This window comes from Platalea leucorodia (genome assembly GCF_965183815.1).
Source record: "Platalea leucorodia genome assembly, chromosome: 3".
In the NCBI taxonomy this organism is placed as follows: domain Eukaryota; kingdom Metazoa; phylum Chordata; class Aves; order Pelecaniformes; family Threskiornithidae; genus Platalea; species Platalea leucorodia.
The window spans coordinates 39,798,008-39,816,694 of NC_138825.1; the positions used below are offsets into that span (position 1 = coordinate 39,798,008).

At 42.8% G+C, this 18,687-nt stretch overlaps 1 protein-coding gene across 7 annotated transcripts in view; it reads left to right on the forward strand.

Moving 5' to 3' along the window:
- LOC309588177 (protein ELYS-like) overlaps positions 1 to 18,687 on the forward strand; it is a 46,573-nt gene that overhangs the window by 9,121 nt on the left and 18,765 nt on the right. For 2 of the 7 annotated variants that reach the window (XM_082307128.1, XM_082307129.1), the window contains exons 4-19: positions 1,647 to 1,827; positions 2,621 to 2,828; positions 4,107 to 4,223; positions 5,223 to 5,307; positions 7,930 to 8,080; positions 9,918 to 10,050; positions 10,138 to 10,319; positions 10,793 to 10,854; positions 11,827 to 11,955; positions 13,548 to 13,638; positions 13,726 to 13,815; positions 13,978 to 14,118; positions 14,899 to 15,003; positions 15,786 to 15,879; positions 17,349 to 17,472; positions 17,596 to 17,652. In XM_082307128.1, the coding sequence (XP_082163254.1) occupies positions 1,647 to 1,827; positions 2,621 to 2,828; positions 4,107 to 4,223; positions 5,223 to 5,307; positions 7,930 to 8,080; positions 9,918 to 10,050; positions 10,138 to 10,319; positions 10,793 to 10,854; positions 11,827 to 11,955; positions 13,548 to 13,638; positions 13,726 to 13,815; positions 13,978 to 14,118; positions 14,899 to 15,003; positions 15,786 to 15,879; positions 17,349 to 17,472; positions 17,596 to 17,652 (1,950 nt within the window). Of the gene's footprint in view, positions 1 to 1,646; positions 1,828 to 2,620; positions 2,829 to 4,106; positions 4,224 to 5,222; positions 5,308 to 7,929; positions 8,081 to 9,917; positions 10,051 to 10,137; positions 10,320 to 10,792; positions 10,855 to 11,826; positions 11,956 to 13,547; positions 13,639 to 13,725; positions 13,816 to 13,977; positions 14,119 to 14,898; positions 15,004 to 15,785; positions 15,880 to 17,348; positions 17,473 to 17,595; positions 17,653 to 18,687 lie in introns of those variants that run through there. The other 5 variants (XM_082307130.1, XM_082307132.1, XM_082307131.1 and 2 more) reach the window with 5 other exon arrangements.

Here is an 18,687-nt window from a genome sequence, read left to right on the forward strand (position 1 = left end):
CAGCGTCCATATGTTTTGAATTTATGCGGTAACTCATGCTTCCAAATTATACGTTACGTAATACGGGTTTTTAGTCTGCCTGAACGTTTCTGTGATTTTCACACTGGTTCTTGTTAAAAGGAAAAGGCAGATCTATTCTTAACATCACTTGCTGCAGTTTTTGTCATGACTGGTCTGCACTGTTTTCCGTGTGGGTCTGTCTTCTGTGGACAACTAAGTTGTCCAGGTTAACACCAACTTAGAGTAACTCTGGCCCAAGGTGTCAAGCCATGAGCGTCTTCATACAGGGTATTTACAGTGACTGTATGACGGCCTTTTAGTGTAAGAGTAGGCGTGTAGTCATTCAGAGAGTACAGGAATGAGTCAAAAAAGCCAACCTCACAAGCTCAGAAAGAATTTTGGCATAATGTTTGTTTTTTTTTTTTTTTTTTTTTTTCTTTTTTTGTGGCAGCATCTCTCATTGCCCTCTGGACATACAGGTGAAATGCAGCAGGACACTGAAAATGTTGTTGGAGTATAATTTGAGTTGGCTTCTTGTAAAAGCAAATCTGAGATGAAAACATTAATTACATGAAATTGCTTTATAATGGCTGTCTGTTTCAGAACTGTTGAACAGTATTCTCCCAAATTTTGCCTGGTTTGTATGAGGCAGAAGGGTAGCATTCAGCTTCAGTGAGCTGAGACAAGTTTTCTTTGCTCATTCCCAGAATGGGTTGGCAGTAGTCTAGGAGAATATGAAAAGCCGGTGCATAGCGCAGTGGAAAACCAGGCAGTTTCAGGAGCTTCGACAGGGAAAATTGAAGCGTTCAAACCGGCAAACGTTTTTGGAAGACGGTATGCAAAAATGGAAGAGCTTGATTTGGAGGCAGTTATACAAGGAAAAAAAAAGGTCTTGAAAGAAAAAGAAGTTTGATGCGACACCTGACCTTTGGCTGATTCTGCGGCAGGATACGTACAGTATTTCTGCTTTCCTCGTAACAGTCATGGGGACTTGGAGCAGCAAGAATTGGAATAACGAAATGGCTTTTGATAGTCCTTCGAGTAGCAGAGAGGGTTGGAAATTTAATTTGATTTATAGGAAATCCGAACCAAAACAAAGTTGTCTAAAGCCCTGCAGGTCCTTCTAAGGTTAGAGTTTTTGTGACCAAGATGAAAAGGAAAGCCTGTAGTAGATTGCCAGGCAGCGTAGTCATAGCAAGTGCTTGATACAGGCATAGACTGCATCACAGTGCTGACGGGCTGTGAGCAGTGGGAGAACTAGATTTAGTTTTGTCTTTCTGACTTAGGCCCCTGAAATATGATCAAGTTTCTTGCATCTAACGGATTTTCTATGTTTCCTTAGAGTTAATTATTTCTAAGCAGCACATGGGAATTGGTAAACTGTAATCGTAGAATTTAAGCTGAAGTTATTTCAGTTAAATAACTGTAGGAAATCTAGGAAAAGGAAGGCAGTAACAGATTTTTACTGTACAGGGCTGTTTTTTTTTCTTTTTTCTTGATAGAATTGGAAACAATGCTTTGTTTTTAAGTCTTATGATCCTGTATTTACTTTCTTGTTTCGGGTGGGCTAGTTCTGGCTTTGCTTTTGAGTGATTTCTGTGTAGCTTGTCAAACGGCTTAAAGAGTAACTTGCAGTTTTCCTGCAGGTAACTGCTATAGAACCCATAAGTAATGACGGAGGAGCCAGCGTGAGCACTCGGCACCTACATCAGAGTCTGCGATGGCTCTTTGGAGTGGCAGCGGTGGCTACAGACGTTGGTCATCTCCTTCTGGTTGACCTTTGTTTGGATGATTTATCTTGCAGTCAGAATGAAATAGAAGCATCGGGTAAGCTTGCTGGTTTTAGACTTGAATTTAAAAGTAAGAAAAGGTGTGTCTTTGAAGTAAACGATATGCATCCCACTTGGAAGACAGCAGTGTGCAGACATGCATAACTACTGATTACGGATGGCGGGTTGACATCGTATAGTCCTGAACGGATTAAAAAGGGGAGTGGCTTAATACTCCTTCAAATGTCATAAATGCTCCCCTCCCACCAAGTCCCCTATGTCACTGTGATTCTTGCCTGTGAGGAGCAGGAATTTTACCACCTGAGTCAGTGCAGCTGCCGGATAGGAAGCTGTCTCAGCGGTGCCCTATTTCTTGGGAACGTTCTTCTGCTTCTGTTAAGTGACTTGGGGCAAACGTTAGGCTTGTTTTTAAAAGCAAATCCGACTTCTCAAAACTCATGCATTTGGAGGAATGAAATCTCTAATTTGTGTGTTCAGATTGCGTACACTCTTTTGGCTGTCACAACGGTGGCTTCAGGAGCTGATGTCACTTCAGATAGATAGCTTCATCATGAGGCCCAGACTGCCCATTTACAGAGTCCAAGAAGAATTTGCCTACGAGGGTTACCCTTTCACCTGGTTTTGAAACGGGAGTGAGAATAGCCTGTCCGATCAGAGAGTTCTTATCTTCTTTGCATACGTTCAAAATGGCAATAGCAAAAAAAGTGTTGCATAAATGGGTATTTTGCCTGGGACGGTAGAATGAGGTGATACATGTTGTCACGTCAGTGTTAAAAATGCAACCTAAATGGCATAACACATTCCTTTATTGTGTGGCTTTGTGTGTGCAGATCTCGAAGTCGTCACTAGAGTTCCTGCTGAAGTTCCACAAAGAAGAGAAACCGTGACCAGAGAAGGGAGACATCTCTGTTTCCAATTACAAAATCCTTCAGGAACAGCAATATCAACCCTGTGCTACATAAGCAGAAGCAATCAGCTCGTTGTGGGTTTTTCAGATGGCTACCTGTCGCTATGGAATATGAAAACGCTGAAGAGGGAGTAAGTAGGCCTTGGCACTTGGCCATGCCTGGAGGTGCAGGGGTCTCAATTTTTTGCTTAAGGAGGAAGCATGTTAATTTCAAGAGAACTTTTTCAGGGACTGACATTTTGAGTACCACCTTGGAATGTTTAGAAATCCTCTTCTGAAATAACTCTCAAGTCAGGCACGGACTAAGCGGACTGCCTTCTCCCCAGCGCACTAGGGTTGTTTTCCTTATTGTGCCTGTGGAGTGAGGAATTGCAGAAAGCATGCTTCTTTGGGTTATGTCAAGCAGCTAGGATGTGACAGCGGTGATTTCTAGAAGACAGTTTGTTCTGTCAGTAGTATTCAGCGAAAGCCGGAAATGTGTGTCTTTCGATGAAACGGATTTTTAAACTTATTTTTCAGAAGCAGTTCCTGCAATTAGGGCGTACGTTGAAAGGCTTAAGTATGTTAATAATGTGGTTTTGGTGGTGATATTCTTTCAAGTGTCCGGGATGAAACTAGTGAGACGTGAAAAATGAAGAGCTGATCTGTGCCTGAAAATCCATTCTTTGCTCCCTTTCAGCCTTGACTGAAATAGGGGATTGACCCATTCCAAGGCAACGGTGCATGTGAATGAGAGTTTGCTTGGAACACTTGGAGATGAGACTAAGGGACATGTAAATCTCTGAGCAACAGAAAAACCAAGAGATGATTTAAACTGTGCCAAAGCGCAATCTCAGTTGAAATATTTGACCAAATGCAGAGAGGGATTCACTTAAGCAAACCTGCAGTGACTCACCAGAAGCTATGCATAAATAGACAGTGGAGGAATAATTAGGTGGCAAGAATAGATTGTGAAGGTAGAAATAAGGTTCCGAAGTCTGGAAGAAAGTTGCTTTACACAGTCCAAGTAAAGAAACGAGGAACGACTTCTGTTTGGCTCTCTTTTCAATTTGTACAGCAGATATGCTGCCTTTTCAGTTCAATATTGAAGTAGGTTCCAATAGGAGGAATTATGCTTCTCCTCCTCCTCCTCAGGCAGAGGAGGAGATAAACCCAGGTGACTGCATTTGACGGACAGCAATGTCCTCACCTCTTGACTGTTGCCTAAAAAGTAGTTGCTTCCTTGGCTCACTTGTTTGAGATGGAAGCGTGACCTTCTGTACCTTGAGGAGAAGCATGCAAGGTGCTCTGTTCTCAGAAGATGCTTCTACCCTTCTACAGAGAGTTAGGGCCAGTAGGCTCACCTTTGTTTCCTTTTCTTTTCTTCTTTTTTTTTTTTTTTTTTTTGTTTCCCCCCCAAAAACGTGTAGGCACCACTCTCAGCTTGAAGGAGGAAGGATTCCTGTCTATGCTGTTACTTTTCAAGAGCCTGAGAATGATCCTCGCAATTGTTGCTACTTGTGGGCTGTTCAGTCTACACAAGAAAGGTGAATAAAAACTTGCTAGTAGCCACGGAATTCGTTTTTGTTTTAATATTTGTTCACAGAGAGTTGATACATGTATATTTGTTTTGTTTATTTAGCTGTGCAGGAGATTCTCTCGGGTACGGAAGGTGTTAAGCTTGCAATGCAATTTTTACAGGATGGAATGGATGTGAAAAGGGACCTACTGGTTCCTACCTTCTGAAAGAAGGCAAAGCAACAGGGGCTGTATTTTTGTGCTTGCATTCTTAAATGATTTCCTTTGTTTCTTGATGACTGCTTCATGATTTGTGTGATGTTCTCACCACGGTATTAAAAGACCGTGAAAAGTAGTTGAGGCTACAGACCTAGAGCACTAAACGTGCCGATATAACAGCCTGCTGCCCCTAAAGGAGGGAGGCGGCAGCATTGCTGAATACCTTGTGCCAACTTTAGCAGTCTTTGGAGCCTTCTTGAGCCAGCTCAGCTCACCTGGCAGAGAACGATCACTGTTGAGCAGCAAAGTTAATGGTTTCCTGGTGGGCTAAAGCATCAAATGAGTATGTGGCAGGGTGCAGCGTGTGCGAGAGAGGGACTGGAACTTTGGCGGGAAGGGAAGGGAGAAAGATCTCTCTCTTCCAGCATCAGCAAGCTATTTAATCAGCTCAGCTCTTAGTCCTTTTACGTTTGTTCATGGAGTGGCAATCTTTTTATGTTTGACTTTCAAGCAGTTTTGATCGAGACCTCTTCGCTGCAGAGAACGATGTCCAACACTTTTTAGTCCATACGACGTATGAAAGCTTTCAAATTGTATGGTTAGCATTTGGCCCTGAAGCTGTTAGTGTCAAAAGTTCCTCCTTTACGTTTTAGCGGCTAAACGTGACCAATTGTCATGTTTTGGGAGGTGTTGTTTTCTTTCCAGCAAGAGCATGCTATTAAGACAACTTGAGGCTAGGTCTAATGAAATGATAATGAGGACGGTAAAGCAGCTTTGTAATCAAATTTCATAATTTATACCTTTTTCAGTGAAGGTGATGTTGTGAGTTTACATCTGTTGCAGTTAGCATTTGGTGACAGAAAACGCTTGGCATCAGGACAAGTCCTGTACGAGGTAAGACACGCATGCATGTGAAAGGGTGAAAACAGTAATTTTCTGTAAGTGCTTATCATCAGTGAAGTTGGCAGGGGTAATACTTACCATCACAATTCAGAGATGAGTAGAGAAAAGAATCTTTTGCTGGGTCTTCTTGGGCATGGCCTTTGTCCATCCTTTTTGAAAACAAGTCATACAATTTCATATTGCAGTGTCGTGTGTTCCAACTAGATCCATCTGCAAAGAGCCCGTATAAATTCAGCTCCTGAAGAGGAAGCAGCTTTTACAAATAGAATTGTTCTTCATTTCAACACCAAATTGAAGGCACGTGGGAAGAGAAGATAGGGCTTTGGACGGCTTTGTTGAACCAAACTGCAGACTTGAATAAGCTTTTCTCGGTCTCCCTTTCTTCAAATGCCGTCATCTAGCTTTACTCTTTTCTGATCTTTGGGTTTATCTTCTTGTTTTTCTTTTGAGCTCTGTCAGCAGGACTTGAAATGAAATGCTCCTACAGTGTCACTCGAGTGTTGATCCCCAAACTTTGTAGGTGTAAAGCTAACTCCTTCTGCTTTTTGGCTGGGTTACCTAGAGGATTGACTCTTAAAGCCAGCCAAAGACATAAATACAGTACACAGTGGTGCCATTTGGTCAAAAGAGTGTACGTAAATTTTTGGAACTGGCTCCAACGATCTCCTGCACTTTGGCAGGTTGATAGGTGGAAGATTCCTTAATCCTTCTCCAGTTTCACTTTTCAACTTCTGCTTTGTTTAACCTCTTTTAAAAGTTATTTGTAGCTACAGTCTTAGCAGTGGCAAAGACAATACCTTGTACGGTGTGCTGCTTTGGGAAAAAAAGCGGTTGTCTGTATCCATTTCTCTCGCAGCTGCTTTGTTCTGTCTCAAGCCTTTAATGATAAAATGTGGGACCTTTTACTATTTGGCAATTCTGTGCCTCGGTCATCTTATTTTCCTGAATAAGATGTGACGAGTGTCAGTTCTCACCTCAGCGGGCCGAAATGTTTCCGCAGCTTTTACATATGGCTCTACTAGACATTCCAGTGGACACTCTTTAAAAAAAGCCCACAAAGTGAGTAAATAGTGTTGTTGTGTTGGTGGCCTGAGAAAGCCGTGGTGTAGTTAGTGTAAGACTTTTAACCCTCTCCAGACTATGCAACCAGTAATACATTCACAGGCTTATAGGAGGTGTCAGGCACCAGTCTCTGCGTTTGAGATATTTTGCTCCCCTGCTGTTTCGGCTTCCCTGGGATGAGTGTTGTGGAAGGTTGGAACAGGAACCAGTCTTACCAGGTAGCTGAAGAGGGAACTTGGACACGCTCTGGGGAGAAAAGACAGGTTCTTCAGCTAGCTTCCGCATGAGCCACTAACACGTGGAGCTTCATACCAAGACCTGATAACACCTACTGCCAAAATAAAACCCCCAAAACAACTCCCAGCCCCCCCAACAACCCCAAAAGATGCATTAGGACAGGATCCGGGCTCTACGGTGGACACTTGCAGTCTCGGAATACCTCCTTGTAGCCACAGATTGGTCAGTACTACGTGGCTGTCCGCCTACCTGACTGGCTGAGTCAAGTTTCTTGTCCAACTTCCGTGGCAGAAAATTTAAGAGTTGTCCCCAGTTGCCAGGCCAAGTTTGAGTCAACAAGGAGGAATCTACTGTTGACCTTTGCTCATTGAACAGAGTTCATAGGAGCTTGAAAGGCTTGTCTACTACAGCAGTGCTTTACTTTCCAGGAATCAGACCTGAGGCTCTGAAACAGCGCCTCTTTGACTTTGTATCATGGTAAAAAGTCACAAATAGGACTTTTGGAACATGTGGCACTGTCTTTTTATAGACGTGTGTCAAACTTGTGTCTCCATTGCCCTCAAGGCTGCTTTAAGTCTGTGCTCAAGGAATTAAACATAAAGGTATCTCTAAGTTATGCTTTCAAAGACCTGTTTTATACCGTCTCAGCGGTTGCTAAATGTAGTGCATCCCATCACGGTCATGGAGCACATGTTCACCTTTGTCCTCCACAATGCTTGCGGATGGCCAGAGTGTACAGTCTCTACTTTCCCATCAGAGTCTGAGCAGTGCATCTCCTTTGAAAAGTGTCTTCATATTTCTCTGGTCGATAAGGACGACAAAGACAGCCTTGATATTTATTAGTAGTATTTCCTAGAACGGTTAAGAGGAAACTTGTCTCTTCTCAGATTGGGTGAACTAGATGTATCAAGTCGTGTGAGAATGTATTGTGTTGTGCCAGTTCATTTTAGAGCTCTGAAAGTTTAGGAGACTTGGGTAGAATGCGGTGTGATTGATTTTGGGGTTGGTTTTTGGGTGGTGGTGGTGATTTGTTGTTTTTGGTTTGGTGTTTTTTTTCTTTTAATTGTAGAGCTGCTATTTGTCCACAATACAGCCGTTTCTGTGTTGCATTGTAGAGAGTTTGAACGAATGCCGTATTTGGACAGACGTTATTTCCGTTAATGCTTCCATTTGCCATCAGAAATAAGCTCCTTGGAAAGATACAGTGTAATATGCATATTGTATTAGATAGGTACTTTCTTCTTTCATACTTTGGTATAATGTAAGTTTTTATCTCAAAATGACCTTTCCTCACTTCTTTTCTTTTTTCCCCAGGGTTTGGAATACTGTGACGAAAGGTACAGTTTAGAGCTCACGGGTGGAGTCTTTCCCTTGAGAGGGCAGACCAGCAATACCAAATTACTCAGCTGTCAGACTGTAGAAAAATTTCGCAACCATGTTGACAGAGAGGATAGCGTTAATGAAGGTTAGTTCTGATGTCTGCGTGTGGTTATTCTAGAATAAATGGTTTTGGAAGCGGAGCAATGAATGCAGTTCTGTACCCATAGTCCGAAAGCCTTAACTACCTGTGTAGACTAGCTTGTTGGGCTTATTTAAAAAGAAAAATTGGGTGCTTAAGTTATGGGGGACTTCTTGAAGGGAAAGGATAGGTGTTAGTTTATGCTTGCTGCCACGCTATAAGCGATGTATGGTGGGCTCATCTGTATAATGCTCGTCAGTTGTGTTGTATTCCTCCAGCTGTCTTTTCTGAAGAATAAGATCATTCTCTCGATTGCTTAGGAATGTTACCTGATTTTTTTTTTCCCCTGTTCAAACCTATGTCTGCATCTGCATGCAGTTGGCAGCCGGTCACAAGTGGTGCTCCCCAGGGCTCAGTATTGGGGCCACTTCTGTTTAATATCTTTATCAATGATCTGGACAAGGGGATTGAGTGCACCCTCAGTAAGTTTGCAGAAGACACCAAGGTGGGCAGGAGCGTGGATGTGCTGGAGGGTAGGAAGGCCCTACGGCGGGATCTGGACAGGCTGGATCGATGGGCCGAGGCCAGTTGTATGGGGTTCAACAAGGCTCAGTGCCGGGTCCTGCACTTGGGTCACAACAACCCCATGCAACGCTACAGGCTGGGGGAGGAGTGGCTGGAGAGCTGCCTGGTGGAAAAGGACGTGGGGGTGTTGGTCGAGAGCTGACTGAACATGAGCCGGCAGTGTGCCCAGGTGGCCAAGAAGGTCAATGGCATCCTGGCTTGTATCAGGACTAGTGTGGCCAGCAGGACTAGGGAAGTGATCGTGCCCCTGTACTGGGCACTGGTGAGGCCGCACCTCGAGTGCTGTGTTCAGTTTTGGGCCCCTCACTAAGAGAAGGACATTGAGGTGCTGGAGCGTGCCCAAGGAAGAGCAACAAAGCTGGTGAAGGGTCTAGAGCACAAGTCTTATGAGGAGCGGCTGAGGGAGCAGGATGTCCAAATCTGATAAAAAATAATGGATATCTTCAAAGGCAGTTTCAGCGGCTAACAAAACTGAAATGGCACAGAAGTTCACACTGAAACACAATAAAGTGTGTGAGGTTCCCTAACCGGTAATGATGAATTCGAGAGGGAACAGAGAAACATTTTGCCAAACAAACTGTCGTCTTGTTCCTTACTCTACTAGGGTAAACGATATACCACGTACTTTGCTTACATCTAGAGAAGGCATTCTCCCCGGAGAAGACAGACCATTCCACTTCCCGAGAGAACTGGAGTATAACGTTGTGAATGTTTCCTGTTCAAATCTTTACTCCAATTTCCTGTTTGTTGGGTTTGTGGGTTTTCTGTTTCTTTGTGTGATAACTGTGTTCTTTCATTGTGAATACGCTGGAAAGGAGCTATTCTTAAAACTTGCAATGGAGTCAAATCTGGAAATGAAGAATGCCAGCTGAGGAATGCAAGTGTGTACGATAATTATTTGTATGCTTTCTGAAAGTAGCAACGTATGTGTTCCTAGCATATTTTTTTTGCTAAACTACTCTTCTAGCTGAATGTCTTGTTCGACTCTTACCGTGTGGAAAACTTAATTAGCAAACAATTGTGTATTTGATTTGGCTTAGAAGTGATACAATTTGAACGAGAAAAAGGGGTAATGTGTGACTGAAATCTATCACAGAGATGTTTGCTATTCCGTACTTTTTCTAAATTATTCTTAGCAAGTGTTGTGTTTCGTGAGCGATATAACAGAATTAAGCCCAAAGAGAAAGTGGTGTTTCAAATGTATCATCAGCTTTGTCGTATTTTCTACAAATAAGAAACAATGTCTTGTCTTTTACAGTAATATCTCCCGACACCAGTGTATCAATCTTCAGTTGGCAAGTGAACACATATGGTCAGGGAAAGCCATCTGCTTATTTGGGTGTATTTGACATTAATCGCTGGTATCATGCTCAAATGCCAGATTCGCTAAGGTAGACTTCTCTTCAGTTGTTTTCAACATCCCTACAAACAATTCATTTGAAAGTCGGCGTTTAGCTTATGCACTTGTTTTCTTCCAGGCCAGAAGAATTCCTTCACGATTGCCCCTATTTTGCATTGTGGTCACTGGATGCTGTAATAAGCATGACTTCTCCAAACCTCATTCTGGATATTCTGGTGCATGAGCGGAGTCTCAATCGGGGAGTTCCTTCTTCCTATCCACCACCTGAGCAGTTTTTTAATCCAAGCACCTATAATTTTGGTAGGTATTTCGCTGCTTTTACTAGTGATGAGCTTAAACGGAGGTCAAATGCCATTTATTGGTTCTCTTGCTCATTGTTTCTCACTCCAAACCCAACCCAACCCAAAAAACCCCAAACCCCCACAAACCCACCTCTGATTACGTTGTACTAACAAAGTATTTAATACTGTGAAACATATCTGACAGTCTGCTGAGGGTTGGGTTTTGGGGCTTTTGTAATGTAGCCTGTGAAGTGGTGATGGTTACCAAATGAAACGACTTTGAACTGAAGCTCAAAGCACAGCACCTTGTTAGCGCTAGAGATAAAATTGCTACACGTGGTAATTATTTTTTAAAAAAGTTGGTAAGTGGTCTGATGAAGACAATGGGTACTCAATCATGTCTTTCCAGACATTGCTATTTAAAAAATGTAAAGTGGTGCTAACATGACTGTGAGAGTATGGAACGCTGTCAAACATTCATTGTTTCTGCAGATGGTACGTGCTTGCTGAACTCCGGAGTTATTCATATGACTTGCACCGGCTTCCAGAAGGAGGTGATCTTTTACTGTATCTTTATTGAGAAGGTCAAGAGATGTGCCTTGTCTAAGTTTTGTCTTGCACTGCTTTCAGTGTCAGAGGCCATTTTACGCTCATCCTGCCCATCCGCACGCATGATTGCAATTGTATCCTGCCAGTTTTATGTAAATGGTAATGTTTTAGCTCTGCTCTTGGGACTGGAGAACTGCCACTGCCTCCTGTGGAAGCACGATCAGGGCTTGAATGCCTAGAAAGGAATACAACATTGCTCTAGGAGCAAGAACAAAACTGTCGTGGAAGTCAGGGAAAGCTGTTACTTCTTCATGACCCATCAGTCAAACTGCCTGCCTAGTCTGGAGTTAGGGTCTTGATCCCTGATTAACTTGACGAAGGAGGACAGAATGGAGAAAATGAAAAATGATTTAACTGTGTAAGAAGGAATGAATTTTTTGTCCTCCCAAGCCTGGCCAACTTACAAGTTCCGAGCCACTGCGCGGATTGTAACAAATAATTTTGAATTAAGTTTCAGCTCACTAAATATTTGCAACTAAATATTTCCAAATCAGCTGCTGCACAAGCAAGCATAGAAAGGGTCTCCCCAAAGTGTGATTTAAAGTTGTGTGTTAGTTTTAGCTTTTGTAGAATGTCTCTTGTGTCAGTGTTCAGGGAGAAAGGCAGGCCTGCGTATTGACAGAGAAGCCAGAAAATACTTAATCGAGCATTGCAAGGGCTGATATTTTGCTTTACTGTTTTGTGGGGGTTTTTTTTGTTTTTTTTTTGTTAATAAACTCTAACTGTTAGTTGGGCTGCCGTCTTTAAGACTCTACCTAGTAACGCTTACTCAGATTGCTAACCTAAAGCATATTACTGATGCAAGCTTTCTGACAGTTGAAGTGAACATTTATATTCTTTCTCTTAGTGGTTACCCAGAACCTTAGTGGTTGAATAATAACGCTGTCTTAATCTGTCGTTTTTGATTGATGTTTCAGACCTTGAAGTTTTTAAAGAAATCGGGTCCTTCAATAAGTGAAGCCATTCCTGATAGCTACAACAGGTGCCTTGTCGCTGGCTTGCTGTCTCCAAGACTAGTCGATGTCCAGCCATCCAGTTTGAGTCAGGTGAGCGCATGTCAGGGAATCGAGGGGGAAATACATCCCTCTTGTCTGACAGGGCCGTAGAGGCTATGAGACACGCTCATCTGCTTTTCACCTTACTTGCAAGTTGCATTGAAATGCAGGCGTTGACTTTAGTTAGCAGAAGTAAGAGTAGTCTTAGATCCAGACTACTGAGTTGGGCTGGGAACAGCCCTAAGAGCTCTGTCTTTCCAGACCCATCTATTAATTCTGTGCCACAGACACGCACAAGGAAGCGTGCAGCCGGTGCCGGTCACGCGCAACAGCAAGCGTCTTTCCCTCGGCACAGCCTTCGTCCCCGTCAGTTTCTCAAGGCGTTCGGTTCGGTGCAGTAGCTGGCGACAGGGGTGTCTGGCTCGGATGGGAGCTATTGCGCACATCAGCTTGCTGCACGATACGTGATCATTTGCTTCCCAGGAAGCGGGCTGTGGTAAACAATTGCCGTTGTCAGCTCTCCCTGACGATTTCATCACCGCTTCCCCTCATTTTCCCTTCATCAGTAGGCTCTTCTGCAGCCTCCCAAAGCAGATCTTTGCCTCTGCAGCCTCTGCCTTCTGCTGCGGTAGCCCCATTTCCCCCTCTTAGATGGCCCTCCTGTTGCTGCAACACCTTAATCACCTTTATCTCATGACACCCACTACCTTCTCTCTGCTTTCTCCCACCAGAGTGACTTCCCCCCCCTCTTCCATAGGTTTTCCATTTGCAGTGCACCAACCTTTCTCTCTCGTCTGAAGAGTTTCAGGAGAGATGGAGCCTTTGTGATGGACAGCCCACCTTCACCCAGGCAGGATCTAAGCTAAAGGATCAGCTAGCTAGTCATCAGACAGCGGAGCAATTAGTAGGAAGGGGGAGAGCAGTCTTCCCACTGCCCTCATCTTCCTGTCTAGGGGGTTCTTCGCCGGATTTGGGGAGGAGCGTGCTAGGGCAAATAACACTTCTGAACAGTGTAGTAGCTGAAATAAATTTCTTGGCAAGTTGACCTAGCCCACAGACTGTGTATTTTGCAAGCCTGATGTAGACTCTTCCATTCAAATGAGATGTTCTGATGTCAACTCCAGTTTGGAGATAACTGGGGAAATCAAGAAGTTTCTCAATAGCCTTTGCTGAATTGCAACTATATCGTTCAGAGGCTTGTTCGGCAGTTGAGCGGGGATTTGGTTGGAATGTTGGCAGGACGAATTTCAGAATGAGGGTCAAGAAGCTTGGTTTGGAGCTTCGTTTGCCACCGTAAGGAGTATTTGGTGTGTCCCCTTGTCTGAAACCAGTTTTCAGAAAAAGGTGGGAATGGCCCATGTGTGTTCTCCTGTGTAGAAATGGCTTTGAATGGAATGATTTTACCATGATTTGTCCTTCAGTAAGTTGAAACGTCAGAGGAGAAGTTTAATGTGTTCCTCAGACCAGCAAGCAGTCCAGCCTGTGGCGAGAATTAAGAAAAAGAACGTGGAACTAGTTGAATTAGTACTAATGGCCGTGGTGATGTCTGAATGAGTGTACAGTTAGAAACAAACATTTACTGTTGATGGTTCCGATATTGGAAGTATGCAAGATTCTCATTTTGTTTTGTTGGTTATGTTTAGGAGGAACAGTTAGAAGCGGTATTGTCAACTGCCGTCCAGACAGGTTCTTTAGAACTTCTGACTGGATGCATTAAACATTGGACATCGGAAGGTAATACTTCTTACGTTGGTTTTATGTTACATATTTTTTTAGTTTGAAATTGTTGATTCATTTCTTTTTTGTTCTCTTTTTTTAAAGAGCAGCCAAGTTCTGCTGCTAATTTACGCTTTGTTCTTGAGTGGACATGGAACAAAGTGATCTGTACGAAAGATGAATTTGACCAAATATGTGAGTACTAGTGCAGTCATTCTGCAAACATAAAACCATTCTTTCTAATTGAGCTTATTCGGTAATCTGCTGGTACATGATATTGCACGCGGTTCTTTAAGTGTACTTTGAAACTCTGAAATTGCTCTGTAGGCTAATGATTTAATACTTATTCTTGAAAAGGTGTTCCGCTGTTTGATGGCTCTTGCAACTTCATTGACCCACAGATGTTACAGTCTCTTCAGCACTGCCAGTTGCTTTTGAGCAACCTTAGCACAGTCTTAAACTGTTTTCTAACAGAAGCACAAGAGCTTACTGACAAAGGTTTGTAGAAGCATTACGAAATCTTTGGTATGTCTTATCAAGATTTGGAATTATGCTTGGGTTGTAATTGTGGAGACACGAGCTTTTGTTGTTTCTGGTGATTGGAAGACAGTCAAATTTAGCTGGGAGAAGGGGCTTAAATGTGAGAAGTTGGGACCACCACTCAATATGCCTTGAGTTCAGGGCACTAGTTTGTTGTGGACTTCACGCAAGTGGGCAAGGGAGGCTGCATTCAGCAAGAAGCTGTGTAAGCAACTGGCTTGAAATTACAGCAGCTGAATGTGGTCATGCTGAAGATGTTTCTTTCTAATTCTTAGCTAGCAATGTATAACTGCATGCACATATTGTAGTGCCAATTACTAAAACCATAAAGGAAGCATAAGCGAGTAACTTGTAAAGTAAGTTCCTTGAGTTTCTATGGCTTTTTGTCTTACAAATTGTTCGGGGCATATGGAGGGGGAAAAAAAGAATATCCCTTTGCCATAGTAAAAATCTCGGCTACATGAAAAACGGGTGCCTTATTTGTGAGTGTATTTAATAGTTCAGGCTTTATTTCTTTTATTTTCACTTTTAGTGAAGCTGGTTCTTTGTAGGGGTTGCGTTTTGTTTTGGCGGTGATCGTGGGTTTTTTCTTGAGACAAGGAAGTGATGCAGAGTGAAAAATGCAAAGAGAAAGGTTTCTACCGTGTTATTTCTGTACTTTCTATTCAGGATGATGAAGGGAGTTTTGTGCAACTGAAAGGAATTGCGTAACAAAAATCATCTTGTGCCTTCTTTCAGGTTTTGCAGACTTGACAAATAAGCAGGTGGTAACCAGCCTCGTTTCTTTGTATGCACAAGTGGTCATCTGGTTCTGTCGATCCGGTCTCCTTCCAGAGGGTTTAGGTAAGCGTAAACTGTAATACATTTGTAACAGGGAGACTGTGCAGTAGGTGATTCCTGTGAGCACATGCTTAGCCACGCTTTTGTAAATGTTTTGTCGATAACAAGTGGTGTTGGTTCAGTGACAGCGTCTGCTGAAGTTGTGCTGGTGAAATTGAGATGTAACTGTTTTTTCAAGCAGATAGTGTAGAGTAATGCGAGCGGGTTCTTTCCTGGATGTTTTTTAGTAATAGCAACAAGCCTCTGACTTCAAGGAGTTGCTTGTGTCCACAGCTTGCAATACGTGGGATCTTAAACAAATTGCTATTCAACAACAAATGCTGGAGCGCTTGTTTTTGCAGTAAAAGCGTTACCCGCGTGTTTTGAACTTTTGATTTATGGCTTGAGGAAAAAATGCACCTTGGAAATACTCCTTTCTTTGGATGGGTTATAAATTCTATTGTCAGCCTTAATTGCCTTCCAGATGCTCACATGACAAGTTTAGGTAAACCATGGCCTTTGAGAGTTGTTCTTTTTTATAGCGAGCTTCAGCTTACACTACGTGTTCCGAACGCTACATCAACTGTAACCGTGAACGGGCGCTCGAGACAAGAAGGAATTGAGTCTTGTGTCTTACATCTCTTTCGGCAACGGCAGAAAGAGGGTTGGCTGGTGTCAAAGTTGGAGGCTTGCCTGTGCTTCTTGATGCTTAGCTTGTACGATCTGCTGTCAAGTGTTTAGTTGAAAATTTTCGTTTAAAAATGCGATACCGCTTCTTTAACTTGCTTTTACTTGCTCGCCTGCAGATGATGATATGCATTTGTCCAGACCTTTCTACACTTATCCTCTGATTCAGAGCTACTACACTGGGCATCGACAGAAACTTGAGCGTTTATCAAGGTAAGACTTGCGGGAAAGCTCTAGAACACTTCCCCGGCAAATTCAGAAGTGGAAGTGAACGGGTTTTATATCGCCACTTGCATTTGCTGTGCTTAATGCATTTGCCGGCAATACTCTTGACTTCAGCGACGCAAGTGTTCCGTTGAACACAGAGGGTACTTTCCCGTGTTAAAATGTTTATATATACCTCTGCTTAGTGCCATTGGTCGGTATCGTCATTTTTTGTAACATGCTTAGTTCGTTGGCTAATCTGTATAATTTGTTACGACTGAAACAGGTCATGTGATTAGGATAGGATCAGTCATCTCCAGTTGAGCAAAGCACGGCGTTCACAGCGAAATTGCTTTGGACACAGAAGAAAGCATGTTTTAAAAAAGCAATCATCCCTCTTGTTGACTAGTAACAGATGGTAATAATTGTGGTGGCCTAAATCTCCTACTCACAAGTAGATTTGTGTAATTTAATAAGCTAGTCGGAGTTACATGTAACTCTCTTGCCTGGACCAGCATATAGGTGATATGCCTTGGATTAGATGATCATAGGTTGTCCTCTGGGAATTGTACTGAGAACTAAATAAAGACCGAAAGAAGGTTAGGCTGTGGCACTGTGAACAAGCTGCTGCAAGACGAGTTAAGGTGGACGCTGCAGTGTAGCAGGTGTTGACTTTAAAGCCCACCTTACTTAGCTTACCGCTCAAGTAACTTAGGTACCGGCTCGTGTGTGCCTTAGAAACATACACCCTCTAGCGTGCTTTTTCTGCTGTGTATCATCGGGAAATTAAAGGGTAGTGTCGCAGCCAGCACAAGACTGGGATGGACTTTGGAAGAATGTCATTTTCAAAAGTTCAGCCATCCGTAATTGTCACGGTATGTGTGTAGAAACAGAAATGCTGCGTAAGACGATACTGAAATGTACCTGTATGCTCAGCTTCCTGAAAATAACTTTTTTTCAGTAAGAAAAGTGAGATGCTGAGAGCAAAACCTGAAATTTCCGTGATGTTGTCTCACAGCTGTGTATTGGAACACTCCAATTTGCGGCATTAGGTTTGCGTTAAAGAACAGTCCTGGTATTTTGAAACTGTTGCGTTTCCTCTGTTAAGACAGCATGAGAGTGGTTATTTCTGGCACTTAAAAAACTTTGTCTACGCTTCCTTTGTATTACAAGTAACACAACAAGAAAGAAAACCTGAAAACTGAAAGGTCATTGCAACTTTTCCCTTAATAAGAGAGCTCTTACGATTTCTATTTTGAACTCCTTTAATAATTGCATACGATCTAACGAACGTCTTTCGTCTGCCTCAGAAACTTCTTCCACGTCTATTTCAAGTCATGGTCGTGCCTTTGTCTGTTTGCTGCTTTCTTTGGCTCCTGGGAGCTTTTGGTTTTGTTTTGAGTGGAGGAAATGAGTTACACCGAGAGGCTGGAATTACTCTTTCACTCGGTCCAAATCCTTGCCACCTTTTGTTCCAGGGGAAAATGGGATTCTGACTGCTTGATGATTGATGGAATGGTTTCCCAGTTAGGAGACCAAGTCGAGAAGCTGTGGCGGAGAGATGAAGGAGGAACTGGGAAGTATCCACCTGCTAGTTTACATGTGAGTGTTATGTCCACTGGAAACAACAACAACCACCACCCCCCAGCCCCCACCCCCCCCCAAAAAAGCCAATGATTTGTGAAAGACAGGAGTTTTTAAAGAACTCTTAATTTTTCCTTTCAGGCACTGCTGGATCTCTATTTGCTAGAAAGCATTGAGGAAAGCTACAAACATGCAATTGTATCCTTTCTAGTTGTTTTTATTACACCTTCAGTATACGCGCATCAATGTTCTTAAATGTTTGTCACCTACGTGTTTAATAACATTTTTTAAAGTATGCTCCAAACACAATGCACGTGAAAGCTTTTAGTTTAGAATTAAGTGGTAGACAGAAGCGTTGTTTTGTTTCTTTGCACTGTGGATTTTTTATGATTTTTTGAATGTTTTGTTGCAAAGTCTGTTCTGATAGGGGAAAACAGGTTTACTAGGAAATGCTACAGATGATAAACAGCCCCTTTAGTTCTTCTCAAAATTTAAATGCAGAGTTTAATTTTTTAAAGCACCCATACCTGTAGCAAATGGCTGCTTGCTAGAACGATGCACCAAAACGTGCTGCTTCAGAGCAAAGGGATTTCTAACAGTGGTTTACCAGTACCTGAGTTTTGCCGAAATCATCCATTTTCCAGCACAGCTAGTGACAGGCTTGCTTTCGTTCTGCTAAAAGGGCAGGCACGCAGCATAATGAACCGAGAGAAGAGCAAAGTCATTGGGCAGAAGAGACTTAACTTTCAAGCTGCCGAAACATACACAATTGCTTTTGTTGTTCGTTGCCTAACCCGAGAGGGGAGCCTAGAGAGCAAGGGGTTTAAAAACTGTTGTACCCCAGAGCTGTCTTATCAGCATATGTCCCTAAAAACGGATGTCAGAAAGAGACAAGGACGCTACCAGTGAGTGACGCACATAGTGGTTTAAATCCAGCTTTCATCATTCAGAGCTAAGTGGTATCGCAAGGGCACCGTAATCTGCACTGGTTTATATACCCTGGAAATGAGGGAAGAACCAACTGTAGAATTTGTTTGCTTCAATAATTAAGCATTGGATGTCCAAATGTTTTGAGTGTCCAACTGGTAGCTCTGCTGAGTGAAGAGGGAGCCTGAGTTTATAACTGAAGTATTTAAATGTCCAAAGTTAACCTTTTGGAATGCCTTACAGAAATCAAAGAGTCTGTCTTTCTGCTTATTTATTCAGAAGGCAATTTTGTTGTTAGCACCTGAC